Source organism: Calonectris borealis, chromosome 4 (assembly GCF_964195595.1).
Source record: "Calonectris borealis chromosome 4, bCalBor7.hap1.2, whole genome shotgun sequence".
NCBI classification, from domain to species: domain Eukaryota; kingdom Metazoa; phylum Chordata; class Aves; order Procellariiformes; family Procellariidae; genus Calonectris; species Calonectris borealis.
The window spans coordinates 65,545,801-65,563,705 of record NC_134315.1 but is presented as its reverse complement, the minus strand read 5'-3'; the positions used below and the strand labels follow the sequence as shown (position 1 = coordinate 65,563,705).

The 17,905-nt window shown below is 40.7% G+C and overlaps 1 protein-coding gene across 2 annotated transcripts in view; it reads right to left on the bottom strand.

Annotated features, from left to right (window-relative positions):
* Window positions 1-1,260: 1,260 nt before the first annotated feature.
* ARHGAP24 (Rho GTPase activating protein 24) overlaps window positions 1,261-17,905 on the bottom strand; it is a 245,542-nt gene continuing 228,897 nt past the window's right edge. For both annotated transcript variants that reach the window (XM_075149903.1, XM_075149904.1), the window contains 5 exons: window positions 11,382-11,514; window positions 9,121-9,194; window positions 8,199-8,320; window positions 3,520-4,588; window positions 1,261-2,000 (listed from right to left, as the gene is read on the bottom strand). In XM_075149903.1, coding sequence (XP_075006004.1) covers window positions 1,757-2,000; window positions 3,520-4,588; window positions 8,199-8,320; window positions 9,121-9,194; window positions 11,382-11,514 — 1,642 coding nt within the window. In that variant the 3' untranslated portion in view covers window positions 1,261-1,756. The remainder of the gene's footprint in view (window positions 2,001-3,519; window positions 4,589-8,198; window positions 8,321-9,120; window positions 9,195-11,381; window positions 11,515-17,905) is intronic.

Sequence of the window (17,905 nt, the reverse complement as noted above, 5' to 3'; positions counted from 1 at the left end):
CCTTGATCTCTCCCTGTCTGACTTCTTCTGATTTATACACAGACTGGATGTGCACTAGACATGCTCACAGTACAGTAGACGCCCTGACTGGCGACTCTGAACCTCACCAAACACAAATAATGCATCCACAAGCACCATGTGTCATACTCCACTGTAAGTTAATATTTCTCTGAAATGTGAACCTCATGTTTGCTTCCCAGTATAATTCCCACATCTAATTAATACTTGTCTAATATACATGCTATAACCAAGAATGCTCTTTGAGGGTACCTTCATTGTTCTTTCTCAATTGGAATTAAAAAATAACTGCAATATATTTAAGAGACACTAGAGGGAAGCCAAGATATCTCAACAACCCTCTAATAATACAGCTTGCAGTCCTAAACGCAAAGTTAAACACAAAAAATCCTTCACATGGTGTAGAAAATACCAGTTATACTTACTATATGTAAAGTTGCCAAACAAAGTATTAATGTACAGCATGGCTTTGCTGTTTCTTTTTCATTGACACTCTGCATGCTGTTAGGCTTCAGGCTGTTCCCTCTAGGTGTTCCCTTGGTGGTGCTGAGAGCCTGGGAACTTTCACAGTTGTAACACTTGACAGTAATCTCATGAAGCATTCAGACAGAATGATAAGTTGCTAATATACACTGTAAATATGGGTGGTGAATATGTTGTGTGTTTTCTTCCTTATTTGCTGTTGCACAGTTGCTCCGGTAATTTCTGCTCTGGGCATAATTTTTTCTGTTATTTTTTTCAGCACCCATCACACTGAGAAGGCGATCAGGATGTCCGGTTCATCCCCTCTGTGTGTCCCTTCACCAGCATTACAAAAAGGACCCACTTTCACCCAGAGCATAGAGGTAAGTCAGACGCAAATATGGTCAGAACTGGTTTATATTCCTGCTCTGAACTGCAGTGATCAGGCACAGGGCTGCTTTGGGGCACAGGGTACCCCAAAAAGCTCTGGCCATGTGATTGACTTCCCTTTAAGTTCCCCTCTCCCCTCTCCCAACTTCTTACTCTGCCACCCACATTTGCTCCCAAACAAGCAGCTGTTTACCCTTTTGCCATTGTCCCCAATTTTGCTCACTTGATATCCTCATCTGGTTTTTACGATACGGGTGCCCTGGTACTTTCTACCCTGGCCATCAATTCTCTTAAATTAGTACCGCTTTATTTTGCCCGTAGTGTGCTGCTGTTTCTCATCCTGTTGTCTTTTTAGAAGCGACGCAAATCAGGGTTAACCATCGGCACATATACCTTAACATATCTGTTTATCTTCACTCCCCAGCAAGAGGGGTAACAGGAAAAAAAGCAAAAACAAAAAACATTTGATATACAAAATAAGCTGATGGTAACACAATGCCAAAAATAGCTTATTATGTTAAGTGCAAGGGAGAAAAGCCTTGATATAAAGCTTGATTGCAACAACATTTCAATTTACCAGTTTAAATACAAGACTTGCATTAAAATATTTCTTGAGATACATCTCTTGCTCTCTAAGGTGATTTTTTTAAAATTTATATACACGTATCCAGTTGTAACACTTGACAGTAGTCTCATGAAGCATTCAAAGAGTATAACTTGGTAAGTATACACTGTAGATATGATTGGTTAATGTCTGTACGATTTCTTCCTTCAAGGGTTTATAACATTATGTTGAGTACTAGCCTCAGACAGGTGACCAGCCACCTGATACAGTATAATACCCCCACGCCCTTCCCCAAAGTCCCACAGTTTACGCTTCCAATGCTCACTGGATCCAGATGGTGTTGCCTCTTTCTGGTCTGCGAGATTCCACTGTCAGTTCTCCAAAAGTGGAAAAAAACTGCTCCATTTCCTTCTGCAACATATCATTCCTCTTCTCTGCATCTTCCTTGGCCCGTTCTGCATTACGCATTTTGATTTCTACCATTGTGAACTTCTTCCGCTCTTGATCCAGTTCTTCATGCAGGGCCATCATTTCTGTCTCCAGTGTGAGATTTCTCTGCTCCAAGCTGCAAAAACGAAATAAAAGCAGACAGCTCCTGAGCAGCACTCCTCACTCACTCGAGCAGAAATGCACACCACCAACAAATTCATACATGCGTCTTTTCATTTACAAAGCTTAGACTGAATTTTTGAGAGGTGTATCTACAAATCATATATCTACATCTATAAACCATTTTCATAGGGCAATCCCTTTGGTAGCTCATTTAGAAAATGCCTAATAACAGCCACTGGCAAGGTGCACAATAACAAACAGTTCCATCTAATTTTCCAGGAATAGGCTAAGTATTCCTTTTACTTCTGGAAGTGTTGACACCCAGCTCCTGCTGTAGTTGCACGAGTGTCACTTAGAAGGTCAGAATAATGCCCTGAATGCCTTTGTTTCACTGCTAATCTCCTTTCTGTAGCTGATTTATCTGCTCTATCTATTTGCAAATATGGATCAACAATTTCAAAAAAACTGCAATCAATATGGTTTTTGTCTAAAAAACTGACCCTATTTCAGATCTAGCTTTCCAATGGAAAGCATTAGAAATCCTAATGGTACTAAACACACAGTCATCATGCATATTAAACATTATAAGAAGTGCTCTACCACACTGCATACTATACTGAAAATAGTGATGTGGGCGAAAGACTGCAATATTCCGTACACGGCACTTTCGCTGGCAGCTGCTGTTGCCAGTAGCTCTCACATGTTGTGATCCAGCTATGACTTGCAGTGCCAGAGGTACCAATGCAAACGGCTGCTGTGCAACAGAGGTGAGAACAGAAGACAAGTCCTGAACAGCTTTACTGAAGAACTTTATTACATTACAAAGAGAGCGCATTCAGCTCTGCAATGCTGTGTGCACTAGTTAATGCTAAGCCCAGACTTTGAGGTTATTCACTGATGATTATGGCCATCCACCCTAGCAACCTCGTCGTGTGCGAGAAGAGTCTGCACTATCTGTAGACAAAGACACGGCTCTCCCTTGCCTTCTTCAACAGGTCCCAGCTGTGAAGGAAAGGCTCACGCAAAGCAGCAGTGCTGAGATAGGACCATGAACAGAGGTAACTCCCAGATGCAGCACTGTCTTAAGAGGAATGAGGACTCTGGAAAGGAGTTCTGCAGCCTCCCAGTCCCAAAAACTACACGTGGAATAAGCCACGGCACTGCTGTCACTGAAAGGCGATGCCCAGTTGCCTTTCTCAGTCTCTGGAGAACAGGCATCAACTAATGAAAACATGTGAGAGCCTAGTGATTTTGTTAATTAGATTCTACAGAAACTCATAAAGTTCTAGCTTTATTTTTGATGCCAATAGGGTAGCATGTCACAACCATGGCAAGCGATCGCTCTGAAACAAACCCCTTTGGATCATATCACAAAAGCAATGTCGGAGTATGTCAACACTGAAAGATGGGAAACTCAGCGGCAAGCACCCAGTGACTGCAGCTCGCGCAGGCTGCTAGCAAGTCATGAGAGGGAAAACTTCTTGGATTTACTCTGCAAAAGGCAGTCAGATGGTAGAGCCAAACCATCTTACCTTTTTATCCTTGTCTCATACTCTAGTTTTTGCTTGGCCATCTCTTGCTTCAAGCTGGACACCAGGCTGTGCAAAGCACTGTGATTGTTAGTACTGTTGGCCACAAACGTTTCACTGTTATCGCTGCTGCTGGTGGCTCGGCTGCTGTGGCCCCCCACACTCCTTCTGTCACTTTTGTTCTCATAGTCACCCAGGTTAGAGAGGTCTCCATGTGGTGGTCCATCCAGCACGGAGTCTTCAAAGTTACCTGCATAAAAGTCCTGCTCAGGGCAGGTGGTGGTGGACGAACGACAGGAGTTGGAGTGCTCAGGGAGGGATATTTCACAAGAGGACGTTGACCAGGTGGCACTGTCCACACTCTGTTTGTCATCAGAGTTCACCATAGAGAACTGCTGGTGGACATTGTCGTAGGTGGAAAGCCTGTTGTGCTGGCCTGACTCACTCACCGATTCCTTCTGCTTGTTGTCCCTCAGTGTGACATAGCCATTGGGCACCCAGCCCGGGATCCGGCTGTTGAGGGTGTTGCTGTGCCCATCTGTGCTAGAAACACCCATCCGCACGCCTCCATTCTGCACACTGTGTGTGCCCATCTTAGTCACCGGTCCCTTCAGGGATGACGTTCTCCTGGTTTGCAGGGTACAGTTTGGTAAGGTCTGGCTCTTCTCAGTGCCCTCCACAGAGCTGCTGAAGGACCCGTTGGTGACTATGCCACTGCCTTTATTAAAAGCAGGATTTTTTTTCACCATGAGTGGTGGGCTTCTGGTGACATCTAGTTTCTGGATGCTGTTCCTGGGGCTATTTGTCTTGCTGCCTGGCAGAGCAGTCGGAGACTCATTGTCCATGCTTCTCCTTTGGGGAGACTCAGGTTTGTCCCAAGAGCAGCGCCTCACTGCCGTCTCCTTGGTGTTGTTGTTCTCTTTGTTCTGTAGCTGCCCCGCAATCTCTTTCTTTGGCATTTCATTGTTGTTGTTGCATATCTCGGGTCCCACCTGAAGGTCTGCATCCTTGGGAAACAGCTCTTCATGTTTGCTAATCATCACTGACATTAGCTGCTGGACTACTACTGTACCTGCAAGGAGACAGCAAGCACGTGGTCATTAATGGCCCGTCTTGTTTAGGGCATAAATACACTTTATTCATCAGATTCCACAAATACTTAGTAAACGTTCAGCTTATACAAACATTTACGCAATGCATCCACCTGTGTAACACCCTGAATGTTTAACAGGCCTGAAGTGCCTCTGGCTACCGAGCCAGATCAGCACCACCTCTTCCTTCCATCAAACCAAGCCAGCAGGTCTCACAGGCCCCCTAAGAACAGGAACTTTTGCCAAGCAGCTACCACCGTGACAGTAACTGCATCCCAGGAAGACCACAGAAGGAGATCAGGAGTAGCAAAGGATAACATCATTGTAAGTGATGTGTTTCAACTCAATGTGGCGATCATTTTTAAAACCAAAGTCTTATTCTGGCACAGCACTTGTATTTAGTAGTTTAACAGAAAACGGGCAAGCAAGGGATTTGCATTGCTGGAACACAGATGTTTTAGTCTTCTGGAGCAAAACAGAGCAGTACTATGATAGAATCAATTTAATGTGAATGCCTTTAACCGTGGTGAGACTATATGCAACCCGGAAACTATGCCACGTTATAGCACAGTATGGAACTAATGCAGGACCACAGCTTGCTACTTGCTGTAATAAATGGCTACCTTTCCTCTTAAAGAACAACCCCTTGGTGTGCACACCTTTTGACTGCAGTCTAATTTACACACTAGCATTTACAACTGGACTTGGGGTAATAAAGACGTGCAACTCTATATTTCGTTAAGCAGACCCTCATTAAGGATTATTAAGAATATTTCAGGAACAAGGTCAAGGTAGTTGTAATAACCACCCCATTTTTAAGCTCCTAGAGAGCTTTCAGAGGCATGCTGTGCTCTTCCAATCAATAATTTCCCACTGTGCAATATCGTTTCACATCAACACCTTTGTAATATTCTGGATCTTTATAGCCCACCCTTTTAAAATACAACTACTAAGAGCCAATTCAATGTGGGTACTCGACAACATCTTTTTTTAGTGTTCTTGTTTGTTTGTTTGTTTGCCAAGGCAAAATCATACATTAGAACTATGCAGCAGGAAAATTCACTTAGTTACTCCCATGGCACATTTAGCTGTATTCCTTCCCAGAACATTAGCTGTAATGTGCAGAATTTTACTACAAACGTTGCACTGTTCTCGGGCAACTTTTACCACTGCATTTGACAGGAGAAAAAATACCCCATGATTGGAATTCTGGAAAATCTCTTTTGAACCAAACAAAACCAACTCATCCCCATTATACAGCTATGGTTACCCACACCTGCATGTTTGACTTTGAATGATTGTGCAAGAAAAGCAGTCTGTATGTTCCAAAAAGCAAAGAGCAATGAAGAAGGGTGGCTATGAGCACCAACTGATGTACAGCCTTTGTTAAAATTGTCTATACATTTAACTACGCGGAGCCCAATTGCAAATCAGCATTGTCTCATGTCAAATCTTAAAGTTATGCTTAAAGAGAAGTCATAAATCTGTTTAATCAAACCTGTTTCTCGTTAGTTAAAAAATACATGTATTTCCCCTCAGTGAGTGTAGTATCCATGCCATTCCCTAAAGCAGCCATCATCATTTTAGTGCTAGGGCTGTTGATAAGCAGGCTGGAGAGTTGCTTTGCTTTCAAGAAGTGGAAAAACATTAGTTTCCTGTTCCACCCAGTTTAAAAAAAAAAAAAAGACAACGAAAACTTTCTTGCTCAAACTTTCAAAAAAAAACCAAACACCCAACCCACAAACTCTAGGCAGCAACCAGTTCTGGAAAAATAAAAACCTAGAAGAGAATATTTTATTTAGGAACGGCTAACTCCTTCCTCCTCATCCCAAATTTCCATTCGTCTCCCCTGCCCCAGGTGAGCTGAAGATATATGGTATCCCATCAGTAAATGTCATCCTGTGAGATACTGTTCTCATTGACTTCAGTGGTATAAATCAGCTCTGTGACATCTCTCTCCAATTCCAATCTGTTGAACAATTTGAAGTACTTTTTGTACTATTTAATGCAAAAGCACGGAAAAAAAGGGACAGGTTGCTGCCTGACCAAGAGAAACATTCACAGCAGTTATCTACCAGGCTGCTAAGCTCTACAGAAGTGTCAGGGTAAGAGAAGCTGCTATTGCAGTCAGTCTGGCAGTTCTGTAGGTACAAAGAGACAGGTTGAAAGTGAAGCGATAGGCAGCACGCGCGTGCACGCACACACAAAATGTACCTCCTGCGTGAGACATGACAAGACAGTTGGAGAGGAAAGAAACAAAGCAGGAAAGACTCTTGTGTTTCTCTCTCAAAATACCATGGGGAGATGATGTAAGATGTGTAAACTAGGACTTCAATGACACAGTAAAGCTCATCTCTGCACCCCCATATCAGATAGTCACAGTGCATTTGCGACAAGTATGTACAGAAACCAGGGGGAGGCCACAAATGCAGATGTAAGGGTATTTCAAGCTGCACAGGTTTGATGATACTCATGCACAGTCATAATAAACATGCACGTAAGTTGGACACCTGCTCTTGCAAACCCTTTTGAGTCAAATGCATGAGCAAACCATTCTCTGTAACAATGAGAATCCAGACATTAAAGTGAAGATGATGATTAAAAACCCTTTCCACGTTAGAAGGTTTTCTGGCTTGTCTGAGCTACTGTTCAGACAGCTAACCCAGGGTATTCACTGCTTTCATACATGACTTGGAAATGCCATGCTTCTGTTCACAACAACATAGTCGTCATGTTAAGAATTAAAAGGAAGAAGGAGGAAACGTAAGACGTCAGAAAAACAAGTAAATGAACAAAGTATATGGGGAATTGTTGTATCTGGGGAAGAGAAAAAGAATCAAACTCACAGAAAAATAATAAATCCACACGTTCTCAAATGAACTATGAACACTGCATTTTTGAGTTTTGGTAAAATTTTCAGTGCAGGATCTGTGTACAGCCCTAATTTCTGAGAAAGTTAAGTAAATCCTACATAGTAAGAAAAAAGTGTTTGGAGGGAGAAAGGCATCATGTACTTTTTGCAGAATTAAAGTCACAAAGATTAAGCCTAGGAGGAAATTGTAGGAGGAGACTGTCATGGCCATATTTGTGTCTTAATCACAGCAAAATGCTACAGCTGGACATTGCTGTAAATAACAGAATGCAGCTGACAATTTGATCACTGTTGTGCAAGAAGGCATGTAATATACCACTGCCTTGTGGGGGATTCTACATGGGTCACTGCAGTATGAACCTGTACTAACTTTTTCTCCTCCTTAAGAACCTCAGGGAAAATATTAACTGCACTCCAACCACACGGCTGAATAAGAACATGCCATATTTGCAGCAAGTTTTGAGAGGAAAAGTACATTTTTTATGAAGTTGCCAGGGCAGCACAATCTCATGCAAAGTCTGTTTGGAATGCTGCACATTTCAGTCACTTGTACAGTAACCTGCAAGATTTAACCCAGAAGTTCATTCAGGTTGAAGAATTCTGTGTCTATAAAACAGATATATGGAACTTACTGCACATACTACATCGACTGGTATGTACTGTTAATAAACCTAAAGACATTCCTTCTTTCTATTACAAGTGATGTACAGTAAGCTCACCCTCCATGATAGTCAGAGGATCTTCCACTTTGGGGCGAAGGATGTTGGGGCCAAAAACAGTAGCCAGATTTTGCACACTCATTTTGTTTACGCCTGAGTAAGACTGGACTTCATCAAGGAATCTGTGGGGAAGAAAGAGGCCTTTAAGGAACATGTGAAAAGGAAATAAATAAAAAAAAAAGTCAAAGCATATGATGGTTTCTTAACATAGTTCAAATATTCCATTCCAAATCCTCATGGAGCATCTTGAAAGCTCAAGACTATTCTCCTCAACTTCTTCAGATTTTCTTCACAATGATACATTGATAACAAAATTTAAATCCCTATCTGGACTGACTACAAGATAACTCTGTTGAAGATGGTAACTTTCTCCAGTGTAATTAATCAACTACTTCGCTCTTAAAATACCCTCAAAATGCAAACTGTCAATTAAAAAAAAAGTTTATATTCTTTTAAAAATGTTTTTTTATGCTGGGAACTTTCTATAAGTTCACTAATTGCAACGGTGTAAGACATGTTTTTTAAGATTTTAGATGTATCCATGAAACTATTCTATATACTACAAGACATACACAGTTTTCAAGGATACCATGCTTCAGGAGTATGCAGCCAAGGCCAATAACTGCAGTTAGAAATGGGAAAACCAGGGTCCTATAAAGAGGACAGAATACATTCACTTCTACCTTCTTGCGTTTCTTGCTGAGCGCAGCCTGCTTATGAAAGGAAAGTCATAACTGTGCACCCTGATAGAGCAAATTAGTAATTAGTCATGCAGTAAACCTGTATTTTTAGTGCATTCACTTAAGTTCACCAATCCTCTGACTGCAAGTAATGCTTTTCCTTCAGGGCACATACACAGACAGGTTTGTCTGTCAGCTCACAGTTATAAATACCATTGTGATATTCTTGCAAGAGCACTTACCTACAGATATATTTCAGCAGATTATAATTGACAGCTGGCAGGCTCTTCACTTGCTTCACCAGTTCCTTCAGGCCCTTTAAATGGTTTAAGGGAAAAAAAAAGAGAGTGGGGAGGCACATTTTCTTAGTACTTTACCAGAGATTCAAAAAAATGTCAGCAATTCCAATTACAAGACAATAAACACATCGCTGAAACTGCAGTATTGAATGCTATGTACAGGTTACCATCGGGAACAGCCTGTAGAACCCATTTTGGATGGGGAAAACTATATTTGGCTAACAAGGATTAGCTCTGGATAAAAATAAACAAGTAAATAAATAACTTGGTTTCATCTTGTCTTTCCCTTCTTTTTCACTCTTCTTTTTTTTGACCAGCAGCTCCATTCCTCCTCCTGCTGATAACAAGGCTGAGGCTTCCAGGAACAGTTCTGGTTCGAACTAGCTGGCATTTTCATATAAGAAACTATTTGGGTGTTTTACCCAGTTCCGTCCATACTAGTTTCAGACCAATAAAGAGTTATTTCAGTTTGTGCCCAGCCTGGGAATGGGACAAGCCGAATATCACACACTAATTTCTATGCCCTGTGGAAGCAGACCCTGGCTACGCTCCTTCCCAACCAGTCCCTTTAGACTCTTTTTCAGTATGAGGTTTTGGTACTTTGCCAGCATCAGTGGGGTTTTGATTACAGTATGTTATGAAAAATGCAAATCAAGATGGGTGGACCATGATAGTGCACAAGTTTGATGGTTGTGGGCTAAGAAAGGAAACAAGATGCACAGCTCTCCCGCTTAACAGCGACTGCTCTTGAAAATCTAGTCAGACAGCCTTATAGATAGACTTCTAAGCCACCATAAAGAGGATTGAAGTGGCTCATCACCTATAGTACTGATTTTTCACAAACTGCCAGCACCAACAGGCCATCTGAATCTTGCTTTCAAAATGAATTTAATAAAGTGCTTTGTGGTATAGTTACAGAGGAACTACATAAATACGCTCTGGACTAATATATAAAATGACTAAAAATTTAATCTGAAAATGAATATCACTGCAAGTATAAACTGCATGATGGCTAACTGCGGCGCTGTCAGGTGGCTTTACATTGGAGCTATCAATGGTTAGAGACATATGCAATATGCACAAACAAATAGCTGCAATTTTAGCTCTGAGGATCCTCTGCCATAACTTGTGCAAAGAGCAGCTCAAATTAAACCAGCGGAACAGCCCACTCCCACCTTTTACAAGCAGCTGACAAAACTTTGCACCTTGTAACAAGTTGTAAAGGACAGTGAAGAAACCAGTCTGATTTCAGTGGGCGTAAGAGACTAGGATCATAGAAGACAGTTTGCCACAGATCTTCCCCCCGCCCCCATTCCATCAGATGGGAACAACTACCACCTCTGCTGTTGGTAGTCATCAACTGAAGGCTCAGAAAGAAGACAGTCTCTCAGAAAAGAGGGGCTCCTACTCATTTTAATTAATTAGAGGATTAGGTAGGATCCAGTTCTAGCAGGATTTGAAATGTAAAAAAGGAATTAAACAGAAATAACCACCTTAGAAAGTTAGGGGAGTAGACTGAAATCAACAGAACTTGTATTTGCTTTGAAAAGAAAATATCAGGGTTGACCTCATTACCCATAAGCACACAGAACAATGTAAAAAAAGCACTTAGTTTCTTATGTCTTCAGACTAATATATAGCAGGCCCATGCCACTGCAGGGCACATATTATCAGTCAGAACCCTTATTTTGCTCATCTGTGTTATGCTGTTTTAAAAGAGTCTGGAAGGTGGCCTGCTTCCAGTGGCCCGCTTCCATCTTCTTGAGGCCTTCTGATTCAATGAACAGAGTCCATTGGCCTTCAATCAAAAGTCAGTAAAAGTTGGCATCCTGACATTTAGAAGAAAATGGTTTAATGGCAAGAGTTGGACAGCAACTACTAAGACCCTTCCTATTACAGTTCAGAATGATAATCCACGAAAATATAAGTCTCTTCCATGCAAAATGGAAGCTATTGACCACAATGATTCTTACTTGAACTGGATTCAGTGACATGCAATAAATAAAGCTAAGGTTATGCTATGCACCTTTATTTAAACTTCCAAATGACCTAGATGGCAACAATTTTCATATAAAACCAGCCTCAATTAAAAGATGCACATCTTAAATTAAGATAGGTAATCACCAGCTTCTCTCCTCCTCAAAATCAGAACATGTTATAACATGTGAGCCTTTTATTTCATCTTACTCAAGTTGCCAACTCACCGTTTCTTCCTCCTTGCTGAGCATTTTGGCACAGGAAAGAAAATCTTCGTATTTTGCATATGGTATGACTGGTTCTGGAAGTTCCCTTAGGTACAGCTTAAGCAGTGATGCCACCGTATGCACGTCTGTATTGCTGTTGGGTTGGAACACAAGTCGTTACTGTGAATCAGGATAATACTGTGAGACTGACAGGCTGCCACTTAACTTTTCCATTGTCACCCCAGATTTTACTCATCAGCAGTATATACATTTATAGATCATACCTGTAATCTGTTTTTTTGGGCGGTTTTTTGTCCTATAAAGAACTTAAGATACCTGCAAGCAACAGTCTGTCAACTCTCTGCTGATTTATTACTATAAATAATCACACATAAGGCCCTATCTGCAGGCACGGGTATTGAGAAGATCCTGGCATCTCACATCAGGCATGCAAAATCCATCTTAACTTATGCTTTTCATTTTCACCTGAGCCAGAAACCAGGCATTATATTTACACAGTGGGGATTATTCTCCTACCAGAGATGGCCCCAGTTCCCAAAACATGTCCAGCATGTCTCAATTCCACTGTATCACCATCTCCTCTGGTATCAGTATTAAGTAAGCAAGTTTCAAAGGAGACCATACACACCACAGGTGTTTAGTTTAAACTTCCCCATCTGAATTACAGTTCTTTCCCTGGCACACATCTTTTTCCTATGGGCTCCCACGAAATTACTATTGTGCCTTTTAGCTGTACAATTACACTGGAAACACGGATATACTTTACACACAGAACCGTAAATCCATGGGAAATGAGTTTTAGCTCTATTCAGTACCGAGTAAGCTAAGGCATTGCAAGTCACCAAACTTAGAAAATGTCGGAGTGCTAGCACAACAGGTAACATTTTAGAGCTGACAGTCAAAGACTTGGTATGACATATGCTTTCTCATAATTACATTTGCAGAAACTTAAGGTTTTTTTGGATACAGCTAGTAGGAGCCTAGGCTGTTTATCAGGTGTACTAAAAGTAGGAAGATGGGGAAAAAGATCAAAATCACAAGTTCAGAGTATGCAATAAAACTTGCTTAAATGTTTCTGTGGTGTGTAAAGTTACATTGTGGTAACTTAGCAGTACTTCTCTGAAAAGAAATAAATAGAAATAGATAAAAACTACAAGTTAGCATGAAGAAATCTCTCTTGTGTTACTTCTGACTCCATCTCTGGCTTTAGCTACTCAGGCATTTATTCAAATCCTTACTGGAATGTTCTACATGCTTTCCGTGGTTCAGATTGATACTGCAATTGATACTTTCCCTCTGACTTCTGAAAAATCAAAAAAACAGATACTAAATGATGCTAATTTCATTCATAAGAAACAGAAAATGCACACACGTTTCTACAATGTGCATTATTGTGTATTTTCTTTGTCTTTGAAGACTTCACACTTGGAATATTTTTTAAACTCAGTGTCTCTCAAAGGGAACCACTGGTATTTGACACACTTAAGCTTCGTTAGAGGTATGTTAATCATTATTTTGGAATGATCTGTTAAAACAATAATGGCTTTTACTAAGTTAAATCTTAACAAGAATGATGGGAACAACCTTAGATTAATGTGTATGGTACGAGCAATCTAAGTCAAAACAGAAGAAGAGAAATGATAAAGCACTATATACATTTAAATGTTAACCACCACCACCCTCCTCAAAATAAATTCCCAGAAAACGTTTCTATTTCAATCATGAATAATTCCCAGCCAAAATTCCAAAAAGTGTTTTCTAGAGAAACTCTATAAGCAAAGCACTAACGCAAATCCGCATTTTTAAGGAAGATTCAAATTCTAATGCCTTGATTGCACCCCTCTATTTGTAGACTGGCTTGGATCCAAAATGGTAATCCTGTGTTTACCCCACCCCGCTCCTCAGATGCATATACAACATATGTAAGGAACAGTACTATACATGAAACTAGATATAGTTGTACTATTTTATGAGATTTCAAATGCTAGCTCAGATTTGGCCTCTAACCTTTGCCTTCTACCTATCTCCAATTCAGATGCAAACTAAGTGAACGGAAGGTCTTCTTGACGTCCTGGCTAACAAAACTCTACAGTCTGCACAACCTGAGGGCTTAAAAGCCAATAATCTCTCAGGTAGTTGCTTACACATCTTGTTGCCATTGGTGCTAGTTTTTAGAGCACAACCATGGCATGCATGCCCAGGCAGTTGTCACTATTCAGCATTGTCTAAGAAGCAAATTTTACAGAGAGATCTTCAGTTTCGTAAGTTGTTGGTGCACCAGGAAAGCAAAAGGCAAATACAGAGAGAAACACTTTTGCTAGTCAGACTCTGATGGAGAGGAGCAGCCACAGAGAGCAGATGTGAACTGGCAGCCTTAGGACAGCGCCCTACATGGCAGTATGAAAGGGAGCGCAGGCCATCAGTCTGCAGAGAATTTAACTCTGCTCGGCATTGATGGTCTTTCTGAAGATTTTATTAATACTATTTTTATTATTTAAACAAGGAAACTCCCCAGGCCTTACTGAAGAAATGAACCACATCTTTCCAGAGACTATTTGCATAAAACTAGAGAGGTCTTTCCAAAATACAAGATTCAAACAGGTTGAGTGAGAGAAATTACTGAAGAACAATTAGAAGTTAGCACACAGTCTCCCAATGAGGGGATTAAGCAATATCATCTTCCCTTCTTTATACTGCCAGGATCAGGCTTTGTGTAGTACATAAGAATAATTTCACACCAGTCCCTTAGTGTGAAGTGGAATACTTGCTCCTTGAGGGCACAGCAGATGGAGAAAGGCTGAAGAAGGGGACAAAAGCCCTGAAAACTGATACAATTTATAAACTTTCTCCTTTCAATGTGAAGTACTGATAGACTATCACTGCGAAGGGTTAGTTGAGTGCTAAAAACTGTGGCTCTACCAAGGAAGAACTGAGAGAGAAATGGGAAGGCAGGATGCCAAGGAGCAAGGAGACAATAAGAAGTCTTGTGTTCTCAAACTAACCTCCTGAAGTACATGCTATATATGAGTCTACTGAAAGGTGCTTTCTGAGCTGGGGTTAGAAATCCAGGTCCCAATTAGTAGACGGGGACGCATTTGCAATTTTTAAATTTTTTTTTTTTTTTTTAATTTGCTTCTGCTGACCGAATGCTAGGGCAATACCGCAGACTGCCACAAGATGGTGGAATTGCAAAATAAGATTTAGAAAAATTTGTTTTGTTACCTTTTTTTCCCTAAACCGTACTTAACACTGCTTAGGACTTAATCTAGCTATACAGAAATTACCATACAGATTTTGGCAGAATAAACAAACATACATACATACACACACATACTGCCTGCAAAGCCCTTTAAGAACTGGATTTTTTAGTTCTATTTAGCAACAATTAGACAAAAGCTAGAAACTTTCTTCTTTCAGTGTAAGTACCAGTATAAAAATATGTCAATATTTATAATAATGTAACTAAAAGAGTATTTCATATAATCTGTTTAGACCTTGCAGTCTCGTTCCCCCCCGCCCCCCGCTTTTCTTTTAAAATACAGAGGAAAACTTAATAATGGCAGACTTCAGTTTTAATCATCTGTATTTTAGGTGTTTCAATCCACAAATACCATGAAGCCCATTTCAGCCACAGAGGACAGCTGTGAGTTTCAAAGGAGTGCTGAACTGCAAGCTCTCTTGAGGACCGGGAGCATTTATTTCCCTTTCTGGTCTGCAGTGTTCTATTCACAGCCTCAGTCAACCAACAGCATTTATATATCTGCCTTGAGGGCATTTGTGTAGTTTGTAAAATCTGGATCTTTCCAGGGCCTGTAGAGGACCCTTTCCTCCTGGACTTTTTCCAGCTACAACTGATCAGTTTAAGACAAGGCAGCATTTCTCCCTTCAAACCCGGCCTTGCTTATATTCTAGGACCATTACAGCTACAGAAACTTAATGATTATACCTATCTCGGTATTTCTTTTGCTATTTGACAGTGTAATATCAAAGTGTTCCATGATTACACATTCATAATTAATATGATTAAAAGTATTCATTAACAAGTATTAAAATAGAGTATGTCAATTCCAGCAGAAAATCCTCTGTTATCTAAGTTGGAACAACCCTCATTGACTGAGGCGGACTTTCTCCAAGTGCACAATGAATAATTATAAGCTTGAAATGGGAAATGACAAAGCACGAAGCAGAAAATTGAATGCAACACAAAAAGCATCAAGAAGCCGAGAAATAGTCTATTTCGGCATGTCGTGCTGGAAAGTCTGAGAAAGATTACTCACCTCACTAAAACTTAATACTGCTTTACTGTTCATATGTTTCCAAAGGAGCATCCCCCACTCCACCACTATCCATGCAAAGGCATTACAAATGCAAATGCACCACAGCCTCTCCTTAGTCATCAGACTACACATATTCAAAGCCCCATTCATCTGAACTTTGTCATTAATATCCCTCATGGCACTGCTGTTTTGACAGCACTTTCCTTTGTGACACCATAGACACTGTGGAAGTGGCTGACAGACCGATTACACCGCCTGGAGTTTTTCACCCTCTCTACCATAAACAAGAATTACTGAAGCCCAGCAGGTCACCAGAAATCCACGCATACCCCTCACACTTGGACAAGCAGACAGCATGTTCAGAGAGCTGGAGTCAGCACTTCAGAGCACAAAGCCAACAAGCTCCTCATAAACTCTCAGAGAGGAAATATTAACAGGGCAAGGTCACATTACAAAAAGATTAATGCTGTGCCAAAAATAGCTCTAGATCATGATGACACATAAACAGTTTGCATAAAGAACAAACAGTAGGGAACAACAAGCTGTGAGGCTATAATTCAATTTAGGAGTTCTGGTAATAAAACAAAGGAGAACAGTACAGTTCAAAGTTTGTGTATCAGTACCTCCCGGAATTACTAGAATTACAGCTCCATCATTTCAGATGTGTCACACATCACAATCCTGGAAACACAGTCTCCCTCAGCCAACATACCCAGTACGCACCACAACATTTGCCGACTGTGTCCCTGCTTAGCTGCATTCAGGTCTGTGGAGCAGCTCTCAGACCAGTACAGATGTCTTCCTGACATGGGAGTACAAGTTCCTAACTGGCTGCCCCTGTACCTTTGCTGCCAGTCCGCAGACAGCTGAAGTGAAATGCTAGAGCCCATGATAAACCAGTGATGAAACACTGAGTAAGCCAGGAAATATTACAAATGTGCATAACTACATATAGAGAGAATCAGAGCATTGTTACTGCTGAAAAGCCAGTACGCAGAGGCTAGGAGGGCAAAGCCTGTGTTCAGTAATGTTACAGTGAATCAGGAATGGTTTGACTAATTTTGGGAGTCAGGCTTTGGTCCAGAAATTCAAAGGTCAAGTCAAATGCATAACATAACTAGTTGAATGTCCTATGTGATTTTTGTTCCCCTCTGTAGGTATCTTCAAAGCATTACTCTCTATATCATTCTCATATATAACGCATATCTAGTACAAGCAGTACCATGCCTAATCTAAGCACCAACTGAAATTTTGCCTACAACTTGTCAAACGTATATGAAAACATTTACCATTTTAAGCCCTGAGCTGTCTGTCCTCCTCTCCTTGCTCCTAGAGCCTGGCTCTACTTTAAGTTAACACTGATCTAAATTCTTATTTTTCTGTTTAGACAGAGAAAAAAAACAAACACGTATTCTGCTCCTTTGTCTTGTGCTCATGATTTTTACAACCCATGCTACCTTCCAGGGACCCATTCAGGGGACTAAGCACCACAAGGAATACTGACCATTAACAGACCCTATTTCCACGTTAGACATCCACTTCAGTAATTATAACAGCAGCCAATTCATTCACGTTAGAGAGTGATGCTTTAAAAGCAGCAATGAAGACAGCAATTTAGGACAGACAAATGAAAAGACAAACTCTATGGAAGGACGTTAAAAATTGCATAGGAAAAAAATAGATCCTTAAAGAGAGCTACAAGTGCTTTCAGATAAGGTGGGCAGAGGTCTAAGAAACAGCTGGGTTCCCATGGGGGGGGGGGAGCGGAAATCAACCAGCTCCAGTGAATACACTGCTTAATTATTTTATCAGCTGATAGGTTGATTCAGAAAGGCTGTTACGTTTCTGCAAGATTTTGCAGGGATTGCAAGTATATATAAAACATAGAAAAACACCACAAATAAACTACCTGTTCTTGTTTACTAGAAGAGAAAGCCACAAATTTTACAACCCTAAGTAAGGATGCTTTAAAAAACACACTCTCAGCCCTTCCACGTAGTAACAAAATGTCATCCTTTCTTAAAGGTGACCATGGCCACCTAAGAATTCATTTGTCATTAGCAAGTGAAATACATGGCTGCCTTTTTTTTCTTTTTTTAAAATCACAGCTGACACACCAACTCCATTTCTGAAACTGAAATTCATGCGAAGTGACTACAAATGTTCATTTGCTGCCAATAACTAAAACCACACTTTCCTACAGCAGGACACCAATTAAACTGATTTAATGACCCTTGCATCACGCTA